The sequence below is a fragment of the Eumetopias jubatus genome, unplaced genomic scaffold (assembly GCF_037043125.1).
Source record: "Eumetopias jubatus isolate StellerSeaLion01/CBP00866 unplaced genomic scaffold, mEumJub1_p1.0 scaffold_1, whole genome shotgun sequence".
Taxonomy (NCBI): Eukaryota; Metazoa; Chordata; class Mammalia; order Carnivora; family Otariidae; genus Eumetopias; species Eumetopias jubatus.
In genome coordinates, this window is record NW_028274807.1 from 199,440,980 (window position 1) to 199,464,897 (window position 23,918).

Genomic DNA, 23,918 nt, shown 5'->3' on the forward strand with positions numbered 1-23,918 from the left:
TTGGGGAAGAAAACCAAACGATTATTTGTGGACATACGACCCTTGAGATGCCTGTCGGACATCCAACATGAGATGCAGAGTCAGCCACTGGGTGTGTGACTCTGGAATTTGGGAGAGAGATTGGAACTGAAGGCTTGGATCTGGAAGGCAAAGCGAGTGGATAGTATTTAAGGCCACGGGCTTGGATGTGTTGGGGGAGGTGAGTGTAGACAGAGGAGGGCAGCGGTCAGGACTGAGCCCTGGTGGTGGTAGGGAAGCAGGACCAGCAAATGGGCTAAGCAGGAGCAGCCAGGGAGGTGGGAGGAAACCGAGAGGTATAGCTCAATGAATGTTAAAATCTGTAAACCCTTGTACACCTGTCACCCAGACTGAGGTATAGACTAGCCCCAGCTACTCCAGGGAGGACACTCTGTGCCCCCTCTGGGTGATATCCTCAAAGATAACCACTATTTTGATTTATATCACCAAGGATTCTTTTTGCTTCTGGGATGTAGGCAACTTTTAAGAGATTTTGTTGATGGCTGGGCTCAGATTTACAGGCAGATAATGTTCTTTTTTGTTTGTTTGTTTAAGATTTTATTTATTTGAGAGAGAGAGAGAGCACAAGCAGGGGAAGCGGCAGAGGGAGAGGGAGAAGCAGGCTCCCCGGTGAGCAAGGAGCCTGATGCAGGACTTGATTCCAGGATCCTGGGATCATGACCTGAGCTGAAGGCAGACGCTTAATGGACTGAGCCACCCATGCGCCCTAAACAGATAATGTTCTTAGTGGTGAGAGGGGGTGGGCAACTGGAGTTTGGACTCTGTGGCGTAGCAAGTCCTTAACCTAGTTTTCCTGGGTGCTGTGTTTGTGTCTCCAAAGACTGCATGACCAAGACTTACTTCCCTGAGCCCCAGTTTCCCTACCTGAAGCTTGATCCTTTCCCTCTAACATTTCCTTTGGGTTATAGTAACGAATGGGAGAATTCACTGGAAGCAGTAAAACTTGGGGTTGTCCAGGCCTTTTAATGCCTGCCTGGAGTCTAGAGCTCAAGTTACCAGGGGTGGGTGGGGCTAGGATCTGGGAGGCCCAGGAGTCCAGCCTACCCAGCTGTGTTTAAGCAACTGACCTAGCAACAGGGTAGGCCCGACAAACACGTCTGGTCTTCCGGAGTCTCATCTGCTGTCTGTATCTTCAGGCCACTATGGCCCTGCTCAGGCCCCCGGCGCTTCTGCTTGCTCTGGTTGTCTCTGGTGAGGAGCCGGTGGGTGGGGGAACCCCAGTTCTCATGCTCTGACACACTCCACAGTGGAGTGGAATCGTGACTCTTCTCGGATAAGTTACCATGCAGGGCGGGGGCTGTGGGAGAGCCAGGGAAGGGCAAAGTTCTAACTCCCTGACCCTCATTCCTTATCGTGGCTGCTTCCTCAACCAAGTCTTCACTCCCGTTCTATTCAATGAGCTGAGCCCTGGTTGGATGTGGGGGACAAGGAAGAGTTATGGCTGCTTCGCCCCGAGATGCGACCTGGCCCTGAGGCTGAAGGGCTCATCTATGTGGTTCCACGAGCCTGGGGGGCCTCCAGCGTGAATTGTTTCTTTCTCACAGAACTCCACTGCCTGCCCTGGTTCATAAATGTCTCTGAAAGCCAGGGACCTGGCACCACCATTCATTCCTTCTCCTTCAACTGCACTGCTCACATGCCCATGCTGGAGTTGGTCCACGTGCAGCCACCCACCACCTTCTTCAACCAACCCAGCTTGAGCAGGTGGCAGAAGATCTATGTGGGCACGGTAGGGTCATGGGCACAGATGGGAACCATGGGGGGACAAGGGAGGCCCTTAATTCACCAAGCCAGAGTTAGTGTAGGGGGATGGAGAGCCTAGAGTCCCACATGGCACTGCCCATCTGCCATAGGTGACCTTAAACAGCTTGGCCCGGCTGGATGCCCTAGCAGTGAACCACTATGAACTGCAGCTTCGGTTCACATGTGGCAACAATGTGACGGAGGGACCACTCTATGTGGATGTGTACCGGGACCCTGGCTATAGCCCGTGCTCTGGCCGATTTGCCAGCCCAGGTGAGGCCAGGGGCAGCAGGCAGGGGGTGAGCAGGCATGGCTTGAACAGAGCCTCCCTGACCTCCCCTCTGGCTAGCTGGGGAAATCATTCAGGTTCGGGAAACAGTCACACCTGGGGCCCAGCTGTACACTCTGCTGCTCCCAGGCCTGGAACTCCAGCATGCCCAGGTGAGCCCAGCGCAGGGACAGTGGGGGGACAGGATGGGGGAGGCACATGGGGAAACCAAGCCCGGCCCCTCCTTGGCCCAGCTCCTCTCTGGCCAAACACAGACAGCAGAGAGACCCTTTAGTGTCCACTAAGCCTCTGCGTGATGTATGTTCTTGGAGAGAGCCACTGAGGGCTGCCCACCCCCAATGACCATGGCTGTTCCTACAAGGACATCTTAAGGGCTTGTGTTCTTTCAGGTTCTCCTGTGTGTTCCGAATTCTTTATGAAAATTCTGTGTCACTTATGTAATCCCCCCCAAAAATGTTGCTAAACAAACAAACAAAAAGAGCAAAATAATTGATTTAAAAGCAGAAAAGATTGAGGATCAGGGCCAGGGGTCAGGGTGGAGGTTGGGGAGCCACCCGATGATGGGGTATGGGAGAGTTGGGTATGGGCAGGTACCAGCTGGGTTGTTGGGGGATTTTGGGTCACTGGGGGCTGGGGCTGGGGCTGGGGCCTCCAGCATCTCTGTCCTGTCAGATAAGCATTAACAGTGCCCAGGACCCTCCATACTTCCCTGGACCTTTCTCCGTCAATGGGCAAGGTTGGCTGCTGGCACCATCCCAGGGCCTCAAAGGCCAGGCTGGAAAGGTGAGCTTGACTTGGAACCTGGGGATACCCATGGATGGAGCATGCAATGGACACAATTTCCTGGAGGTTTGTTTGTTCTTGGCCTCCTAAATTTTGCTGCCCTGCTCAGACGTAGCCCACATCTGTACCTGTTGCCACATGCTGGCTGTTCTCCCATGTTGGCCTGGTTCTGTGCTGGGTTCTGGAGTTCCAGAAAGAAAAGGGATCCCTGGCTCTGGGAGCTCTCCCTTTAATAGAACTGAGGGTGTTCAGAGCAGTCACACAGGAAGAGAAAGTTCTAGGTAAAGTGGCTCGTCTGGAGGTTAGAGAAGTTCCTTCTTTTTTTTTTTTAAGATTTTATTTATTTATTTGACAGAGAGAGAGAGAGAGAGAGAGAGACAGTGAGAGCAGGAACACAAGCAAGGGGAGTGGGAGAGGGAGAAGCAGGCTTCCCGCCGAGCAGAGAGCCCGATGAGGGACTCAATTCCAGGACCCTGGGATCATGACCTGAGCCGAAGGCAGACGCCTAATGACTGAGCCACCCAGGTGGCCCGAAAAGTTCCTTCTTTAAAACTTCCATGTCTTAATGATTGGTTCTTAGCAACTCTAAGATTGTCACATCGTGAATGACTCAGATATCACACGTTTTTGGGCTGTTTGCATCCTAAAAGAAAAATTTATGGCCCCAAAGAACGGGACTCAAAGGACTACCTGTCAGCAGAGTGACAGGTATTGGGGTAGAGTGAGGGTTGGGGCTCCTTGTCCATGGAGGGCCTGAGGCAGGGGGTGCCTATTTGCAGGGAAGACTAGGCACAGACATACGTAGACACACTAGTCCCCTTCCTGTTCTGTGTGCACCACAGGTCTTCCAGCTTCAGATTTTGGTGACCTTTGGCCAAAATCGAAGCTGCCATGGGATGCTGAAGGTGAAAGTTTTGCCTGTTCCCTCCAGTCAGATCTCCTTCCTGTAAGGCTTCCCTACCCTGGGTACAGTGGGGGTGGCAAGGCCTAGCCCCAGGGAATTAGGATTAAGGTTAAGGTGTGGCTCTGCTGGAGTGTCCCCAGCTAGCTCCTGTATGAGGGAACTCCCGGGGGAGGGGCCTGTGGACAGGGCTAGGGGTGGTGTGAGTGGGCATGAGGTAGTGCCCCCCCGCCTTTTGGTCCAGGGGGCAGGCCCGGAATATCACCATCCTGGATGACCTGGCCCCCGGCAGTCAGGTGGTTCAGGTTCGAGCCCGGGGCTTCGACGTGCGCTACGAAATCCTCTCCCCGGTGCCCTGCCCGCTCTTCTCCATCGGACGTGGTGAGGGGCCCTGGGAGTGGTGGTGGTGTGGGATGCCTCTGCGGCTGGTCCAGAGTGACCCACGCTACCTCCTCACCCTCCTGAGAAACAAGGCTGGAGCCAAGGCAGACAGGGGCGCAGTGGCGTTTGGAGGCCAGGCTAGAATTTAGAGGCGAGCCTCAGAGGAGGTGGCAAGAGGGGCCAGGCTCAGTGCCCTCCTGCTGCGGTGGATCCGGTGGGAGGCTGGGGACAGGGTTGAACTGGGGGAGGGGCTAAATCAGCATTCCCCACCCCTACCCTGCCCAGGGGACGGTGTGGTCCGCACCACCGCGCCCCTGGAGTTGGCGCAGGCCTGGGGCGCAGCAGTCACTAGGCTGCAGGTGAAGGCCTATGAGCGGCTCAGGCCGTGGGCCAGCGTTGACCTCGATCTCACGGTGAATGTGCGTTCGGTCAACCGCTGGCCCCCGCGCTGCCTCCCAGCGATGCTCGTGTGAGTATACGGGAACCTTACCTAAGCTCTTGGGGTGATGGCCATGGCTCATGGTCCTGTTCGACTCTTGCCCTGCGGCCCACACTCTGCTCCCAGGACTGAAATCCCCGAGACCACGCCGGTGGGCACGGTGCTGAACACCTTCACTTGCACTGATCCAGACTCTCCTGGCTCCACCCTCAACTACGAGCTGCGGTTCCACAGCCCTCCTGGCCCAGCTAGCCTCTGCCTTCGAGGCAGGGCCTTGGAGGTGCCCAGTCCCCTCCTCCAGACCCATGTGCAGGGTGCTCGGGACAGGAAAGTGGAGGGTTGGGGGGCAAGGGTCTGTGGGAGCTGAGACCGTGGGGGTGAAGGAGATGGTGGTGAAGTCAATCTGCTTTGTAGTCCAGAAAACAGAGGCTCAGGGTTGACTATGTGTGGATGCCCTGACCTGATGCAGCCCAGTGTGGCTCTAGGCTCACCCAGGCCTTGGCTCAGTCTCACTCTGTGGCCCCTCTGGCCAGGTGAATGCCACACTGGACTGTGACACTCCTGGGGCCTGCTTTCAGCATGCAGCCTCCATCCTGGTGCTCGATGGTGGTCAGCCCCTGATGACCAGTGAGTGACCATACCCAGGCCTGGACATTCAGGACAGGGCTGTTCTGTACTCCTCTACCTAGCCTCAAGATAGGGTCACCTCTCCTCCCACAGAAACCAATAGGGCAGGGTTGTCTCCAGGTCAGACCCCTAGGGTGGGGCATTATCTCTCCTCTCCTTGACATCTAGCACCACCCCCCCCCCCCACCGTGAGGAATGGCTATTGCTCTTCCTTCCTCCAGACCAACTCCCTCCTTAGACCCCCAGTGCAGGGCCATGTCTCCCTCCTCAGACCCCAGGGAAGGGCTGGGCACCCCAGGCCAGCTCCTTGACTGCTAAATGGCTTCCAGCTGAGGTGCCAGTATTGGTGATGGTGATTCCTGTCAATGAGTTCTCCCCAGCCTGTGTCCCACACACATTCCGGATCCGGGAGGATGCAGGGCCCCACACCCTGCTGGGCTCTGTGGTGGGCACGGACAAGGATTACCCACACAACAGCATTGAGTATGACATCTCTGGTGGGCCCACCGCCTTCTCTGTGGACCGTCTCAGCGGTACTCCTACCCCAGGGCTGGGATGGAAGGGTGGAACCAGAGTTGACTGCAAGCTGAGGCTGTGGGCACCTCTTCTAGGGGAAATTCACCTCCTGGGATCTTTGGACTATGAGCTGCAGACATTGTACAGGCTCACAGTCCTAGTGACTGACCAGAGCCAAGACCAGGACCCCACCCACCGCCGCTCTGGCTCCTGCACCATTACCATTGAGGTTGAGGTAATTGAGCCCCGAGGCCTTGGAAAAACTTGGCAAATGTTCAGATCTTCCTCTGGCATTCTACTTTTCTACACTGGGCTTAAGTTTCCTCCATTGGTTGGCTGGAGGGAAGTGGTGCCTCGTAATGGAAACTTTTGGAACCTATTTTCTGACTTCTAGGCTCTGGCTGTACTTGGGGGAGACTGAGGGGCTGGCCTGGGGAATTTGGGGTGACCAGGCTACCCTCCTGCAGGATGTGAACGACCATGCCCCCGAGTGTCAGCCCCCATTTCAGGAACTCACCATCTACGCTCCCCTGGGCCGTAGTGTGGAGGTGACCAAGGTGTCCTGTTGGGTTCCTCAGGAGCCACAGCGTCTGGTCTTTTCCTACAGCATCGTGGGAGGTGAGGGCCATGGGGGCCTCCAGGCTGTTGGGGAAGGAGCAGGCCAAGGCCAGCAATGGTCCCCTTCCTCTGCCACTCTGCTTTCAGGGAATAGTCAGAGCCGATTCAGCCTACAAGGACCCATCCTGGTGCACAACAACATGTTGGGGCCCCCCTGGCCAGAGCAGCCCCATACTCATGAGCTATTGATCCGGGTGGCTGACGCGGGTCCCTCCATTCCCCACCTCAGCGCCACAGCCACTGTCATTGTGCATCTCGTTCCTTGGAGCACCAGCACAGCGGCCACCCGCACCCGCAGCGCTGCAGTGAGGGGGGGCCCTTGGGACCTTGGGAGGTGGGGATAGAGGATCTTGAAGGGGGAGGAGACCCAGTTTTCCAGGTGAAGCAATGGGGGAAGGCACTCCAGAGGGAGCCATTGAGTGTTAAGAGCCTAGCAATTTGGAAGAGCAACTCTGGGGTGTGTGGTGGCCCAACTCTTGGAGGGGTCTGAAGGCTGGATGATCAGGACATTTTGGCAGGGCTGTGGCCCCCATTTCAGGTGACTTCAGTGACGACACCCCTGCTTGTGACAGACACGGAGGCTTTCTGGCAGCCGGAACCCTGGTTTGTGGTGGTGCTGACCGTGACCAGTGCCCTCTTTCTCTTGGCTCTAGGCTGGCTCTTCAGCAGGCTCTTCCAGGGGTAAGGTTCCTATCCCTCTGCTCTCTGCCTCACCCCAGCCCCCTAATGGACTCCATCTGTGATAGGTGGTTTCACCAAGATTTGATGACAATGCCCAAGTTGATGTGCAGACAAACTGATATTAATGGGAGCTCCTCTCCCTCCAGAGGTCCTCAGGTCAGAGGCGGAAATGCACTGGGAGCAAGTTGTTGCCTTTATTGGCAAAGCCGGGTCTTGGAGTGGGGTGCGTGTGGATGACACCCAGTGCTTGAGACTCAGAGTTTGCGTGCATTGGGCATTTATCCCTATTTCTGACCCCCTACCCTCCGCTTCAAACCTGATCTGCCCCTACAAATGAGTTTTTTTTTGTGGGCACAGGACTGAATCCAGGGGAAGGTGGGGGTAACAATGTGGGCATTGCATACAGACATTGGCTATCCCCAGTATAAAGGAGCAGATAAATGGTGCTGGTTCCTGGAGCCAGCAGGTCTGCTGCCCTCACTGATTGGTCCCTGCTCCTGGCATTTTAGGTTGGCCCAGATGCTACAGACACCAAGAAAACCAGCCCAGGCTCTGCTACTGAACAGGTCAGCCTCCTTTGCAAACCTCTATGCCTGAGAGTCCATCCCTTAAACTGAGGCTGGGACCAAGAGCCTTTTCTTTTATTCCTGCTCTTACTTTGCCCTAGTATCCAGGGAACTGAGGAATCCATTGAGGGGTTCATGGAGGCACCAAGGATGGAGATGCCCCAGACACCTAGCAGTGCCATGAGCCTGGTATGCCAACCTGCCATCCTGTATCGTGGGCACTGAGGCTGTTCTAGAGTACTCCCCTGTCAAGCCTGCCTCCCTGTGGATGGCTACCCCTGTGGTAGAGCCCATGGCAGCACCATCAGGATGGAGGAAACAGGTGGGCCCCTGACCCCTTTGGGAGCAGACCTCCAGCTGCTCCCTGGGGGCAGGGCTCAACTCATTGCGTCCTCTCCTTCCTCCCATCAGCAGCTCTTTGATGGCAGAGCACAGGACTCCCGTGAGTCCCCCTCTTCCCAAACCACTCTCCACCTGGGTCCACTTTCTCTCTTCAGCCCATCTCAGCATCTCCTTTCACCACCAGGCAACCACTATTTACTCTTTCCCTGAATGGGGTCTGTTCTCACCCCCATTCGCATTTCAGCCAACGTTTCTCAAACACCCGTTGGACCAGAAGGTGACTCAGACCTGGTCTGGTTCCTGCCTATGGCAGAAACGGTGGTGAGGGAAGAGGCCCTCAGATATTACACTGTCATCAGTGATTTATGGCAGAGTGATCTGGCACTGGGCTTAGGGGGGCTGGTGTCCAGTTTGTGGGAATCAAGGATGCTTCCCTGTGCATTTGAGCCAGACTTCACAGGATTGCTGAGAAAGGAGGGAGGAGGGGACAGGTTGGATCAAGGAGAAGGAGGGTCTCACCAAGGGTTCTGGAATGTCTTCCCCTACCTTTAAGGGAAGGAGGCTGTTCTGCTGAGGCCAGCAGTGCCCTCTCTCCCTCCTGTTCATCCGAGCTTAGGTACAGGCAGAGATTACCTGTTCAACACGCTCACGGGAGCCCGGCGCTGGCTCTGAGGCCAAGAAGCGGCTTCACTATGCGTGGAATTTCTTTTTCCCATGATCACGGGCTGAGTCTTCAAGTTGATTCAACAATAAACAAAATTACAAACAGAAGAGTCCCAGCCTTGAAACCCACCTGTGGGAGAAGCTCTGGAATCTGTGCTTCCTTGTTCTCATTTGGAGAGGGCCTTGCCGCCGGGAACACTCTAGGGAGTAGTAGGATTATTTTTCTTTTGAGAAGGCATTGTATGATGCTCTGCCTGACCATGATTAACGCCAAGATAAGAGGCTGTTATCCTTGCTAGGGACATAGGAGGCCTCCAATCAGGCCGTCCCTTCAGAGACCACCTGCTCTAGCGGATGGGGAGGGCCATTTCCCGCTGAACAGAGGATATTGTTGCTGCTTGAGGGCCCTTACCAACCTCCAGTGCCATTTGCAGACTGTGTGTGGAGGTGTTCTTGGGTAGGACCTGGAACTTTTTCACTGAGGTGAGAGTTGGTGCAGACTTGAGAACCCTGTGGCAAGGATGACCATGGAGGGATTGATGGTAGCCCTCTTCTGACAGGATATTCCCACTTATTCCTGATCTGTTTCTTCTGGTTTCTTGGCCCTCAGCCCTCCCAATGCTGAGCTGAGCTGAGCCATTGCACATAGCCAGGTGGCCTACAATAACCTGCAGGAGTGCAGGTTCTATTGGATGCAGTGCTAGCTCACTCCCCTTGCCGGACCTGGATTCAGGTCTCAGGTTACTGCCAGCTCTCCAAGAGGATCTGCTCTCTGGGTAGAGGCTACCTTTACTGAGATAGCCCTAAGTTCTTTCAATACTCTCCCCTCTGCCAAGTCTGTGAACCTGAACCCTCTCAGGGCAATGGAGGACCTCCCTCCCTGAGCCAGTTATGCTGTCCCAGGTCGGGGAAGAAGCTGAGTGCCTTCTGTAGGAAAAACATGCTTCATGGTGCTCCCCCGAAAGTGAGGGTGTTAAAGCTGGCCCAGTGGCAGCGACCTGATAGCAGGCTGTTACTGGAAGTGGTAACAGGCAGACTTTCCTGAGCACTCATCCTGGTCTAAGGGCTCATTTGTTATCCTCATTTTATAAACGGGGCAACTGAGGCTCAAAAGTCACATAACTAGCTAGTTCTGGCACTTGATGTGTGGTTCCAGGCTGTGTGATTGCATTTGAGCTCCTAACCCTGAAGCCAAGCCCAGAGTTAGGTGCTCTGTACCAGGAACAAGGGATAACCATTTTCCTAGTACTCACAGTCAGCCTCTGAGATAGATCATGCCAGTCCAGGGCAAAAGCTGTGTCAGGCCCTCAAGACAAGATGCTCTAGGGCAAGAAGAGGAGTTTCTGTTGTGTACCAGGGCTTGTGCTGGGCACTGAACTCAAGGCAGAAGGACAAACGTGGGCAATGCACCGGCCAGGGACTGCTTGGGGTTAGCACACATGGCTGCACCTTGCCACTGATGAGAGGCAAAGCTGGGGAAGCCGTTGGGAAGTGGGTATTATGCTTTGAAATCAGTAGGAGGAGGTACGAGATACAGTGCCTCCATTTCCAGAGGTGGCGTGACCTTGGCCAGGCCTCCCCCTCTGCGCCTCAGTTTCCTCACCAGTGAACCTAGACAACAAGCCTTCCCTTCCAGGGTGTGGCAAAAAAAGCATATAGCACACAGCACGCATTCGCTAAGTGTGCGTGCGTGTGTGAGAAGACGCTGTCGGCTTCGCAGAAAGGCTGCACACGCGAAAAGGCCAAGGGCGGTATAGCCTCAGAGTCGCCAGCAAAAGCTCTGCCGCCAGCAACTCTGGGAACGGCGCGCATGCGCCAGTCCTCGCCGTCACAGTCACGTCCCAAGGCGTTCGGCAGGGGCCGTGAGAGGCAGGCTCTGAGTGACAGGCCGGCCGACCTGTCAGCGAGAAGAACTCCCTTAAGCGTGGGACGAAGACGCTGTTGATTGGAGACATCCTCAGCTGGGGCGGGTTCTTCGCCGTCCTGGTTACTATGACGCCCGGCCCCCGCCCCCTCGGCTGGCCGCCATCTTGTTGTTGATCCGTACCCAGTGGGCAGCGCCGGGAGCTGGACCGAGCGGCCGGTGTGGGGCCGCTGCTGCGGGGCTCATCCACCTGCCGCTGCCTGCCGGGGGCGGGCCGAAACCTGGAGGCCCGGGGGGCCCAGCTCCCGTGGGGAGCCGTGGGCGCCCGCTGCCCGGGCCGGGCCGGTGAGTGACAGGAGCCGGGCCGAAAGACCGGCCTGACGCCGGCGGGGCGGGCGGCGGCGGGCGCGGGGTTGGAGCTGGCGCGCGCGGGGCCGGGGCATCCGCCAAGCATCGTTCACACATCGCCCGAGCGTCCTGACCCGCAGCCCGTGGAGCCTCCCACATGCCAGCGCCGAGGCGGGTGGACGGCCGCGGTGAGAGGTCGGAGAGCCCTGCGCCCAAAGGCCGGCCTGCTGGGTAGCGGGAAATTATCTCCTCTGACCCGCATCCCTGAAACGTGTCCATTGCCAGCCTGATGCTCTCGGGAGTCTTCTGTTGCTCCCGAGTGAGAAATACACACCTGCCTCTTTATTAGATGTGGTTCCTGCGAGTGTTTTTCACTTAGTTGAAAACTAAGACTAGACGAAACAGGCCAAAGCCCCCACGAACCCAGGCAGGCCAGTGTCACGGCCCTGTGACTCTGGCAGGGCTAAAGCTCTGCCCAGTGCCTGGCTCCTGTGCTGCTCCGAGCTCAGTGTTTGCTTCTTCCTGAAGAGCCTGCTTCTATGTCCATGATGCCCGAGTTTTATTTTGGAACATAATTTCTTTGGTTTCTGACCATTTTTTGGACTTGTGGTAAGGTCTTCTTTTTGCTCTAGAAGAAAGTGAATATTATGGTGATGACTTGGTTTTATCTTCTAAAGAGGTAGATACTCTGCCAGTGTCATCAGGAGACAAAGGAAATGTAGGACTGTATTAGAGTCAGAAAGAGAAATGAAACTCACCTTTGTCTTTGTGGATGGTATGGAACTGTTAAATTAACTTTTAAGAGACAAGATGTATTTTGCCCAATGAAAACAGACCGTCAGGTCCCCTTCCTGCGAGGGTGGGAGGGTTGGAGACCATGGGCAAGGTGTGCAGGTCTAGGAAGAGTTCTAAGTGCTCCAGGACACGTTGCTCTTTCCCTGTGGTCCCTTGACTCCTCTGCACAGGCTCCATGTATGTGGTCATACAAAAAGCCTGAATGAATCGACTAAGTCAAGCAACAATACTTTGTGTGCTTGTGTCAGGATCCTGTCATCTCTGAATGTTTAATTTTGAAAGAAACCAGCTCCTTGATCAGGAGATCTTTTTGGAGAAGATGCTGAACCAGAGGAGGCTGGCGGCCTGTTGCTATGGTCTTACTTGTGAGAACACAAAGACTCTTCCTTGTATTTATGTAATTCACCTGTAAATGTCAGCAGTTTTAACTGTTACGAGCAACAGACACACTTGGAGAGACTGGAGATCCTACACTGAAGTCAGAAACCGCTGTAGGCTTATGGGATGAGATCTGATGTCCTAACCTGGCATTCAAGGTGCTGCTGCTCAGCTGGCCCCAGCCCACCTCTCCAGGGTTTATCCTAATCCCCATTAACCAAATGATTTGCTAGACATTCCATACACGATACTTCCTTACACAGTTCTCTTGCCAGCCGAGTGCAATGGCTTTTGCTCCTCTTTGGGATACCAGCTCTTCTTCATCTCCACTTCTCTTTTCTCTAGAGTCCAGCTCAGGTCCTCTTTATGAAACACTCCCCAGATATTCCAGTCCCTGGGGGTACTCGTATAAGGGGTGTATTGTATAAGGGGTATTACCCTTACACAAAAAACAAAATAGTATTTGCTCTTTTAAGAATATTTTTTGTTGTTTCCTCTGCTAAGACCTAACCCCTGCATGTAGTAGATGAGAACTAGATGTTTACAAGAGTGTTAAATTTGTCTGGAGTTCAAAATACCTTCTGTATTTAAAGAGGGAAATGGGCAGAATAAACGCGTAGAAATGGGGATTTGGTGGCCATGGATCTCCACCTCCTACCTTGCCTGAAGTGCTTGCACCTGTAGGGTCTTATGGAGGCCCATCCTCAGTGCTATAGGACAGAGGCAGAACTTGCTCAAAGGGCAGAACTGAAGCCTGAAAACGGAAAGTAATTCTGCATCTCCGAAGGGGCTGTTGTGGTCCATCCCTTTCCTGGCTAAGATCCAGTATTGATTCTTGGAAAACATGCATTAGGTGAACATAGCAGTGGGTGCCGAGATTCTTAGACCTTCTTCTTGGTTGGGTCTTGGTCTCACCGTCACCTTGGGCTGCTGTAATTGTGTCAGTATTATTTGCTGCTTGCCCTCCCAGTGCTACCCTGAGACTGTGGGGAGCAGTGATGGGAGAGCTGGGGAAAGGCTGCACAGTACACTCTGTCTCTGGCTTGGGGCAAAGGAGCAGTAGGGGATTTTGTGTGTTTGTGCCACTGGATCTGTGCTTTTGCCCCAATTTTAAATTAGATTTTATTTCTCCTCTATTATAGCAGGATTTGAGCAATGGATTCTGAGTGGGACAGCCTAAGATACCTTGGTTCTTTTATGAAAAGTGATAGATCAAGACTGTCATTTGCTACTATGTTTTAAAGTTGCATTTATGTAGGAGGCATTGCAAATGAATTTTGATGGGAAAACATGTTCAGTTGAGGGCTGGATCCCCGTTAGTGACTTTATTTTGTTTAGTGCTCAGAAAATTTGCTGCTAATCTCTTGTAAAAGTTTCATTTGTGGGTGAGAGTTTGGATCATTTACTCCTGTCCCTTCATTTTACGGAAGGTGGGCAGTCTAGGTGAGTAGGTCTAGGACTGGACTCTCTTCTTTTTCTTTTTTGTAAAAGATTTTATTTATTTGACAGAGGAGAGAGAGAGAGCACAAGCAGGGGGAGTGGCAGAGGGAGAGGGAGAAGCGGGCTCCCTGATGTGGGACTTGATCCCAGGACTCTGGGATCATGACCTGAGCCGAAGGCAGATGCTTAACTGACTGAGCCACCCAGGTGCCCCCAACTAGACTCTTTTCAAGTCTAAAATTTGATGTCTGTGAATAAGAGCCGCAGCCTGAAGTACATAAAAATTTGGGTATGTTAGGATTGAATGAACACTTATGAACGATTTATTCTGTAATTGAAGTCAGGTAGTGGCAAGTGTTGGTGAGGGTGTGGAGAAATCAGAGCCTTCATACACAGAGAATGGTAGGAATGTAAAATGATGTAGAGAGGAGTCCGGCATTTTGTATATTTGTGCCAATGGATCTGTCCTTTTGCTGGGATTTGGAAGAGTCTGGCAGTTCTTTAAATGGTTAAACGTAGAGTTACCATATGACCCACAAATCCCACTCTTAGTTGTCTACCCAAGAGAAATGAAAACACGTGCACGTGAAAACCTGTATGTGAATGTTTATATACAGTGTTATTTACAATAGCCAAGGGGGGAAACAACTCAACTGTCTTAGTGGTTGATAATGGATGAATAAAGCATATGTGCCTACGATGAAATATTATTTAGCGATAAAAAAGCATGAAGTACTGATACATACCACAACATGGATGAACCTGGAAAACATGTGAAGGAAGCCAGACACAAAAGATCACATACTATTTGATTCCATTTGTATGAAATACCCAGAATAGGCAAATCTATAGAGATAGGAAGTAGATTAGTGGTTGCTTAGGGCTTGAAGGTGGATGAGTGCATAGGGGAATGATAGATAAGGTTATGGGGTTTCTTTTTGAGGTGATCAGTATGTTTAAAATTGTAGTGATAATCGCACATTCTGAATATACTAAAAATCACTGAATTGTGCACATTAAATGGGTGAATTGTATGATTATAACTCAAAGCTGCTGTTAAAAACAACTTATATAAGTAATTATATTAACTAGTTTAAAAAAAAGATAATATGAGTAACAAGAAGAAATAAAAAAAGGATCATCCTTAACTTCCCTGTGTTTTAGCGTATAACCAGACTTTTTTCCCTGTCTTTAATTTTTACAAAAATGAGATAATGCTATATATCCTGACTCGTACCTTTTTACAGTCAGTAATATATTATATAAACATCCGTGTTGGTAAATGATGTGTTTACATCACGGGCTAGCTGGCGACAAATTGAGGGAAGCAGAGTGTAAGGGCATTGCATAGAGATAGGGACTAGGGTGACCTGGCAAGCACAGGCCTTATCTAAAGGGTCACTGTTGCTCAGTTCCAGCCAGTTGTGTTACCAGATCTTGTGATTTTTTTTAAAGATGTTATTTATTTGAGAGAGAGGGAGAGAGGGAGAGCACAAGTTGGAGGGGAGGGGCAGAAGGAGAGGAGAAGCAGACTCCCTGCTGAGTAGGAAGCCCAACTCGGGCTGGGGCTCCAGGCTCGGGATCCTGACCTGAACTGAAGGAAGCCGCTTAACTGACTGAGCCTCCCAGGCACCCCTTGTGATTTTTTTTTTTTTAAAGAATACAAGAAATCTGAATTTTTATGTGAAATTTACAGATTTTTTAATTTGGCAATGAATTAAAATTTGAGCCACTTCGCTGGTGAAAGAAAACCCTTTGTGGACCAGAAGTTGCAAAAAATTTGAATTGCCTGTTGTGTTCATTCCCAGCTTCAAGGTGGAACAAGGTGACACTCTGCCTTCTTGTTTCAGCTCTAATTCTGTAAACAAGGGTCCTTTTCATGGTCTGTTTAGTGCCATGGTTTTTCATATTTTTGTGTTTTTTTTGTTGGGAATTTTGCTGTTTAAAATGTCTCTCAAGTGTAGTTCTGAAGTGCCGTTAATCTTCCTAAGCATGAGAAGGTTGTGATGCCCCTTATGGAGAAAATACGTGTATTAGATAAGTTTTGTTCAGACATGAATTATAGTACTGTTGGCTGAGAGTGCAGTGTTAATGTGTCAACAATATCCAGTAGAGTTCCCCTTATCTACAGGGGATCCTTTCCTTGGCCTCCAGTGGATGCCTGAAACTGGGGATGTTACTGAACCCTATATGTACTATGTTTTTTCTTATACATACGTACCTATAATAAAGTTTAATTTATAAATCAGGCACAGAAAGAGACAACAATAACTAATAAAGTATTAGAACAATTATAACAATATACTGTAATAAAAGTTACATGAATATTGTCTCACAGTATCGTATTGTACTCACCCTTGTGATGATATGAGATGATAAAATGCCTACACAATGAAATGCAGTGAGGTGGATGATGTAGGCACTGTGACGTAGCGTTAGGCTACTACTGACCTTCTGACCATACCTTAGGAGGAGACCATCTGCTTCTGGATCGTGGTTGACTCTGGGTAACTGAAACTGTGCAAATCAAAACCATGGATAAGGGGGGACTACTGTATTTTATTTTATTTTATCTTATTTTATTTTTTAAAGATTTTATTTATTGACAGAGAGACAGCAAGAGAGTGCGCACAAGCAGGGGGAGTGGGAGAGGGAGAAGCAGGCTTCCCGTGGAGCAGGGAGCCCGATGTGGGGCTCGATCCCAGGACCCTGGGATCATGACCTGAGCCGAAGGCAGACGCTTAACGACTGAGCCACCCAGGCGCCCCGGGGACTACTGTATTTTAAAGTATCTTTAAACAGAAACATACATACAAGGTTATATATTCTATGTATGTAGCTCTGGAAGGTTCTGAATTGATTGGTTGACAAAAATGTGACCAAAGGCTCACAGAAACCTAACCTGGTATTTCCCCTATGAGTAGTGGCTTGGTATTTATTTGCTAACTTGATGTTAGCCAAGACTTTATAGAACTACTGAGAATAATGAGAAGTCTTTTGTATCTGGCTTCCGCTTAGTATGATGTTTTTGAGGTTCGTCCATTTTGTTGTGTTCCTTTTTATTCCTGAATAGTATTCTGTTTTATGGCTATATCATTTGCTGATGGGCATGTGGGTTGTTTCCAGTTTGGGACTGTTATGAATAGAGATGCAATAGATGTTCTTGTACAAGTCTGTGTGTGTACATACCTTCATTTCTCTTCAGTATACATCTGAGAGTAGAATGGCTCTGACTCCTAGACTACATCAGAGGGACACTGTTTCAGGAAAAGTTAAAGAGCAGTCCTATGGGCCCTGGGCCCAGTTTTGTTGTTATTCATCCCTCATAGTTCTCAGCTCCAGGCTTCATTTTCTGCTTTTACCAGATTTCCATATCTACCTCTACTGGGTCAAGAACTAATGATACTCCATTGAGGTGGCAAGTTGAAGTAACCAGGAACTATTTATTGCAAGTGGACACAAGCTTCTAGATGGAGGGAGGTGTGTTTGCTTTAGAACCTACATCAGTGCTTTGTCATGCTTCTAGATTTCTTTCTTTTTGGGGGAGTGGGGGGGGGAACATGTGCACATGCAAATGTGGGGAGGGGGAGAGGGAGAGAGAGAGAGAGAGAGAGAATCTTAAGCAGACTCCATGTCCCGTGAGGAGCCCTGCGCGGGGCTGGATTTCATGACCCTGAGATCACGACCTGAGCCAAAATCAAGAGTCGGATGCTTAACCAACTGAGCCACCCAGGCTGCCCTGGATTTCTGTTAATTGATGCAGGGCAGGAGGTTCCTTGGTCATTCGCAGGATTCACAGAATTCATCCTTCATCTCTCTATTGTTCAGGTCCAGTTGCCACAGTGGACACTGCTTCTTTAGACTGTGAGTCATATGGCCTGCATTTTGCTTTAAAAAGTTGCATGTGAATTTTAATTGTAATTCACATGTAACTTTTTTTTTTAAGATTTTATTTATTTGAGAGAGAGAGAATGAGAGCTAGAGAGCATCAGAGGGAAGAGGGTCAGAGGGAGAAGCAGACTCCCCACTGAGCAGAGAGCCCGATGTGGGACTCGATCCCGGGACTCCAGGATCATGACCTGAGCCGAAGGCAGTCGCTTAACCAACTGAGCCACCCAGGCGTCCCTCACATGTAACTTTTTAAAGTTTGAAGCTTCTTTGTCTGATGATCTCTCACGTGTAGTGTTAGAAATTAGCACCAACCAGAGGGTCTTAGCTAAGGGTTCTAGATTTTCATTTCTGGGAGCAGGACACAGTGCTTTTGGTGTGGAGTGTTCATCCCTTAAATCCACTCCCCTATTAAAAGTCATTTCCATATTTTGCCTATTCATAGCTCTGTTTGGCATATTGCATTTTGTTTCACCATTGACTTCTTGGGGCAGTGGTCAGTGACTAGTTTCTTGGTTGTCAGAGTCCTCTTTTAAAGCTTCCCAAATCTCTTAAAGAATTAAATTGATTCTAATGGAGCTGCTAAAATGATATGTTCTGGATGGAAGGTAAGGTAGGGATTTAAGTTGAATGAAACTTCCATGTGGGAGTTGGTTGAAGTGAGAAAATTAACTCTTAAAATACCACTTCTTTAGAGGGCATTTTATTAAAAGTATTAAGTACCTTTATTTATTAAAGATTTTTATTTATGAGAGAGAAAGCAAGCTCAAGAGCACGAGACTGGGGGAGGGGCAGCGGGAGAGGGAGAAGCAGACTCCCTGCTGAGCAGGGAGCCCCAGGACCCTGAGCTCATGACCTGAGCTGAAGGCAGATGCTTAACTGACTGAGCCACTCAGGTGCCCCAGTGTCTATATTTATAGTTCACTGTATTTCTTTCTTTCTTTTTTTTTAAGATTTTTTTTTTATTTATTTGACAGACAGAGGGAACACAAGCAGGGGGAGTGGGAGAGGGAGAAGCAGGCTTCCCGCAGAACAGGAAGCCCGATGCGGGGCTTGATCCCAGGACCCTGGGATCACGACCTGAGCTGAAGGCAGACGCTCAAGGACTGAGCCACCCAGGCGCCCCATAGTTCAATGTATTTCTTACAGTTTGTTGGGAGAACCAATATGTAATATTCCTCTCACTTGATTGGAATCTTTATTTCCTGGTGTGCCTGTTTTTCTTTTGAATAACTAAGTGGATGGGAAAAAATTTCTTTTTTAACAGCTCTATGAGACAAGCAGTAGTACATTCATTTTACAGTGGAGGAAACTGAGAATAAGATGTTTAGGCCATAGAGCCAGGGAGTCTTAGTGCTCGGACAATGCCCACGCGTCGTCAAGGCTCTGCCTTCCAGTGTTAATTTAAGCACAGATGTTATTTTCCCTCAGATGATTAGTTTGCCCTACTAATTTTTTTCTTTCAAAGTAACTTACTGGAATACATATAAATAAAATACATATACATATAAATACATATACTTGTAAATACATATAAAGTGGACAGAATTTGATTTTTATACATGTATACATTTCAAAGTAACTTACTGGAATACATATAAATAAAATACATATACATATAAATACATATACTTGTAAATACATATAAAGTGGACAGAATTTGATTTTTATACATGTATACATTTGTCTAACAACCACCCAGATAAAAAATTAGAACACTTAAATAATTTGGCTTTTTATAAAATAGACATTTCTTTAGAGCAGTTTTAAGTTTGTAGCAAAATTAAATGTCAAGTATAGACAGTTCCCATGTACCGCCTGACCCCGTCCTCAGTAGCCACTTCCATTACCAACATCCCACGGCAGAGTGGTACATTTGTTAGTGAACCTACATTGACACATCATTCTCACCCAGAGTCCATAGTTTATATTAGGGTTCACTCTTGATGGTGTACCTTCCATAGAATGTATTTGTTTTGACAAATGTATAATGGCATATATCTACCATTATAGTATCATACAGAATAGTTTTGCTGTCCTAAAATCCAGTGTGCGCCTTTTCATCCCTCCCTCTTTCAACCCCTGGCAACCACTAGTATTTTTACTGTTTTCATCGTTTGCCTTTTCTAGAATGACCTCTAGTTGGAATCATACAGTATGTAGCCTTTTTAGATTGGCTTCTTTCACTTAGTAATGTGCATTTAAGGTTTCTCCATGTCTGTAGGGCTTGATAGCTCATTTCTTTTTAGTTCTGAATAATATTCCATTGTCTGAATGGACCACAGTTTATCCACTCACCTTTTGTTTTATTTATTTATTATTTTTGAGAAAGCATGCATGTGTGGGGGGTGGGGGAGGGGCAGAGGGAGAGGAAATAAAAAAAATTTTTTTTTAAAGATTTTATTTACTTGACAGAGACACAGCGAGAGAGGGAACACAAGCAGGGGGAGTGGGGGAGGGAGAAACAGGCTTCCTGTGGAGTGGGGAGCCCGATGCAGGGCCAGATCCCAGGACCCTGGGATCATGACCTGAGCCAAAGGCAGACGCCTAACGAGTGAGCCATCCAGGTGCCCCTTAAATTTTTTTTTAAGATTTTTCTTTTTTTTTTTAAAGAGTTTATTATTTATTTGAGAGAGTGAGTGAAAGAGAGCACAAGCTGGAAGAGGGGCAGAGGGAGAGGGGGAAACAGGCTCCCCGCTGAGCAGAGAGCCCTGCTGTGGGGCTCAATCTCAGGACCCCAGGATCATGACCTGAGCTGAAGGCAGCTGTTAGTGTAACTGACTGAGCCACCCGGGTGCTCCTAAGATTTTTATTTCTTTATTTGAGAGAGAGAGAGACAGAGACAGAGCATGAGCAGGGGGGAGGAGGCAGAGGGAGAGGGAGAAGCAGAGTCCCCACCGAGGAGGGAGCCCGACGTGGAGCTCGATCCTAGGACCCCAAGATCATGACCTTAGCTGAAGGCGGACGCTTAACCAACTGAGCCACACAGGTGCCCCAGGGAGGGAGAGAATCTTAAGCAGGCTCCAGACCCAGCAGTGGAGCCCGTCGCAGGCTCCATCTCACGACCCTGAGATCATGACCTGACTGAACCACCCAGGCACCCCTATCCACTCACCTTTTGAAGGATATCTTGATTACTTCCAAGTTTTGGCAGTTATGAATAAAGCCTCTATAAACCTCCATGTAGTGATTTTTTTATATATACAAAATAGATCTTGATGCTTGGGGTTTTTCTAGAATGAACAGCTTTTTTTAAAGAAGAACTAACATGGCATTTCATATTTGTCATGAATTTAGACAGATGTTTAGATTCAGAACCAATTATAAAGTAGGCTAGATACAGCTTTTTCATTTTTCTGCTTTAGCTTTCATCTCCTTAGTTTCTTTGTGCTTTAGTTTCCTCATCTTTTTAAATGTAGACAACTTTTCCTTTCCTTTTAAGCAGCTTTGCACCCTGGCATGATACCTGGGAAACTGGGCTGTGAGTAGGTACTTATTTTACCTGGGGAAATGTAATCTGTGCTGTGGAGTAAGCCTTATTGTTGTACTGTGGCCCTTATTGAAATACTGGCTCTTGGGGGCTGCTGAAGGTCTACATCTTGGAGCTCTTTGTAAAACTTCTTTATGGTAAAAATCCTTGTCAAGAATCTGAGGGTGAATGAGAAAACACATGTAAAGCATCAAGAGTTACTTTTAGGTAAAAGCACTTAGGGGAGATAAAAACAAATCCAACTTTAAGGATTTTATCTTTTCAAGAATAAGACTGTTAGGGTCATTCCCATTGAACAGAGCAGGTCAGTTTTCTAGTCTTCATGCAACCTGAGATTAAAATATAAATAATCCTTCATAGGAAAAAGTTCAGATAATTCATTCTGCAGTTCTTCATTTGACTAATAAGTCGTAAGAGCCAGGCAGGGGACTTTGTTTCTCCTCTCTCCTCATCTCGGAGCCCTTTGGTAGCCGTGGCCTTTGCTCCCTACAGCCCGTCTGATATCTGTGTCTACTGAAGACTGTGTGAATGGCTCTGGTACACTGATCGCCTTGCTTTGCTGCCATACTTTCTTCCCATGTCAGCTATTTCGTGTGTGTGTGTGTGTGTGTGTGTGTGTGTGTTACTCAGTTTTTCTTTTCCAAAAAATTGAAATTTTGTCTAAACCAGTATAGTCAGTGAGGCCATATGGACGCCTTGTATCTGAACTATAACATACTGTTTTGGTAGTTGAAATGATGTGAACAGGTTTGTTCCCTTGCCAGGGTAGAGAATGGGAGAGAGTGGGAGACCAGCTCTTGTGATTTGGCTTAAAGTTAGATTTATAATGCAAGTAACTGCTACAGGATTTAGATGTTGTGTTTTTCAGTTTTATTTATTTTAATTTTAATTTTATTTTTTTAGTGGGGAGGAAGGACAGGGAGAGGAAGAGAGAGAATCTTAAGCAGGCTCCACGCCCAGTGCAGAGCCTGTTGCGGGGCTTGATCTTACAACCCTGAGATCATGACCTGCACTGAAATCAAGAGTTGTATGCTTAACCGACTGAGCCACCTAGGCGCCCCAATTTTTTCTCGTTTATTGACTATGGAAACATCAAATGCTGTTCTCAGAAAAGTTTCTCCTGACCATGGATATTGACACTGGTTGTTAGCATCTAGAGTGTTTCTGGGGGAATTTGAAACCCTCCATGATTATATTCCCACACTTGAAAATATTGTGAAGGTCGGCGCCTGGGTGGCTCAGATGGTTAAGCATCTGCCTTCGGCTCAGGTCACGATCCCAGGGTCCTGGGATCGAGTCCCTCATCGGGCTCCCTGCTCCTTGGGAGCCTGCTTCTCCCTCTGCTTCTCTCTCTCTCTCTCTCTCTCTCCCCGTCTGTCTCTCATGAATAAACAAAATCTTAAAAAAATATATTAAAAAAAAAAAGAAAAAATACTGTGAAGGTTTCCAGGATACCATTCTTTCCCCAGGTGGGATAGCTATAGAATCTTAGACATTTTTTAGAGTGTGGGGAGGATGCCCTCCATTCTCACTTTGTTTTCTGAGGACAGGAACTGTGTTTGTCTTAGTACGATATTTGTTCTAAAGGGTCTCAACATATATACTTGATTATATACTTTAAAACGTTTTTTTGCAGATTTTATATTAATGGTCCCTGATTGATTTGGAGACTTTATAGTTGCTGTTTGGTCACAAACTTGATTTAGTGGAGAGTATTTTGAAACTTATTTATAAAGATTCTGCTCGGGACATCTGGTGGCTCAGTTGGTTAAGCGTCTGCCTCCAGCTTCGGTCATGATCCTGGAGTCCTGGGATTGAGTCCCGCATTGGGCTTCCTCCTGGGCGGGGAGTCTGCCTCTCCCTCTTACTCTTCTCTTCTCTCTCTCTCAAATGAATAAAATCTTAAAAAAATAAAAGATTCTGCTCAGCTGGAGGATGTTGAATGGGTCAGGGCCAAGTAGCCCACTAGATACTTCAGGCAAGCACAAGATGTGCATAGACTGTTTGGTTTTATATATATATTTTTTAAGATTTTATTTATTTATTTGACAGAGAGAGAGCACAGGTAGGCAGAGCGGCAGGCAGAGGGAGAGGGAGAAGCAGACTCCCCGCTGAGCAGGGAGCCCGATGTGGGGCTCGATCCCAGGACCCTGGGATCATGACCTGAGCTGAAGGCAGACGCTTAACGACTGAGCCACCCAGGTGCCCCTGTTTTGGTTTTATATTCTGCGTGAAAATTAAAGTGATTTCTTTAGCATAAAACAGAATGAATGCTAAGAAGTTTCTACTGTGTTTGGGAAGATGTATTCTAAAATATGTGGTTGTATTAACTATTTCATGAGTGTCTCCAAAGAAAGGTAACTTTGGTCTCAGGGAGCCAAATATTAAGCTTGAGTAACTTCCCAAAGCAGAGTGTACCAGGCAGGGCTGCTTGGACCCTTAAGCATGTTAACTTGGCTATTTACAGTGTTGTATTAGTTTTTATCAGTAGAATTGTGAATAAAGCAGAGCTATGTGGATTTTATATAGATAATAAAATTTCTCACTTTCAGTCTATGCCACTTAGCCTTTTCAACTCGTTGAAACAACTGTCATTGTCCATTTAGGAGACAAAAAACACATAGGAATTTGAACAGGTAAAGTTTAAATATTTATTTGAGAGAGAGAGACAGGGAGAGAGAGAGAGAGAGAGAGAGAGCGCGTGCGCGCTTGCACAAGCGGGGAGGGGCAGAAGGAGAGGGGAAGCAGACTCCCTGCTGAGGGTGGAGCGATTTCAGGACCCTGTGATCGTGACCTGAGCCAAAACCAAGAGTTGGACGCTTAAACAACTGAGCCACCCAGGCGCCTCGGAACAGGTAAAGTTTAATATAAAGAATTGAGTAATGAAAAGATTGGCTAGTAAAAAGTAGAGTGAACTCTAAGTAATATAGGATTAGCATATATAGGAACAGCCATTACCCCTAGGGCTGATACAGAACACTCGAGGAAGACACCCTCCCAGGGCCAAGATCCATATCTTGGAGAAGGGGGTGGTGGTGCCTAGAGAAAGTCATTGTGGTGCCACACTGGCAGAACATGCTGGAAGTCTACCCGCTAGAACTGGCTGGAAATCTGCCTTCTAGGATGT

General features: G+C 48.8%; 2 protein-coding genes across 3 annotated transcripts in view; both read left to right on the forward strand.

The window, feature by feature from the left end:
- Positions 1-1,577: 1,577 nt before the first annotated feature.
- On the forward strand, positions 1,578-8,698 carry CDHR4 (cadherin related family member 4). Of its 2 annotated transcripts, none has more exons than XM_088028348.1 (18): positions 1,578-1,768; positions 1,893-2,055; positions 2,132-2,223; positions 2,744-2,854; positions 3,697-3,800; positions 4,000-4,136; positions 4,422-4,605; positions 4,702-4,855; positions 5,109-5,202; positions 5,532-5,735; positions 5,814-5,953; positions 6,186-6,336; positions 6,424-6,641; positions 6,875-7,017; positions 7,527-7,583; positions 7,685-7,772; positions 7,995-8,025; positions 8,542-8,698. In XM_088028348.1, the coding sequence occupies exons 1-18, from the start codon at positions 1,676-1,678 to the stop codon at positions 8,595-8,597; spliced, it is 2,220 nt and encodes a 739-aa protein (XP_087884474.1). In that variant the 5' UTR covers positions 1,578-1,675; the 3' UTR covers positions 8,598-8,698. The 2 variants fall into 2 exon arrangements, with proteins under 2 accessions (XP_087884474.1, XP_027980106.2); XM_028124305.2 differs by having other exon boundaries at positions 7,998-8,025.
- A 1,918-nt stretch (positions 8,699-10,616) lies between these two features.
- The window catches only part of IP6K1 (inositol hexakisphosphate kinase 1), a 56,907-nt gene continuing 43,605 nt past the window's right edge, over positions 10,617-23,918 (forward strand). Inside the window, exon 1 of the mRNA XM_028124342.1 lies at positions 10,617-10,797. The gene's annotated coding sequence lies outside the window, so the exon portion shown is untranslated. The remainder of the gene's footprint in view (positions 10,798-23,918) is intronic.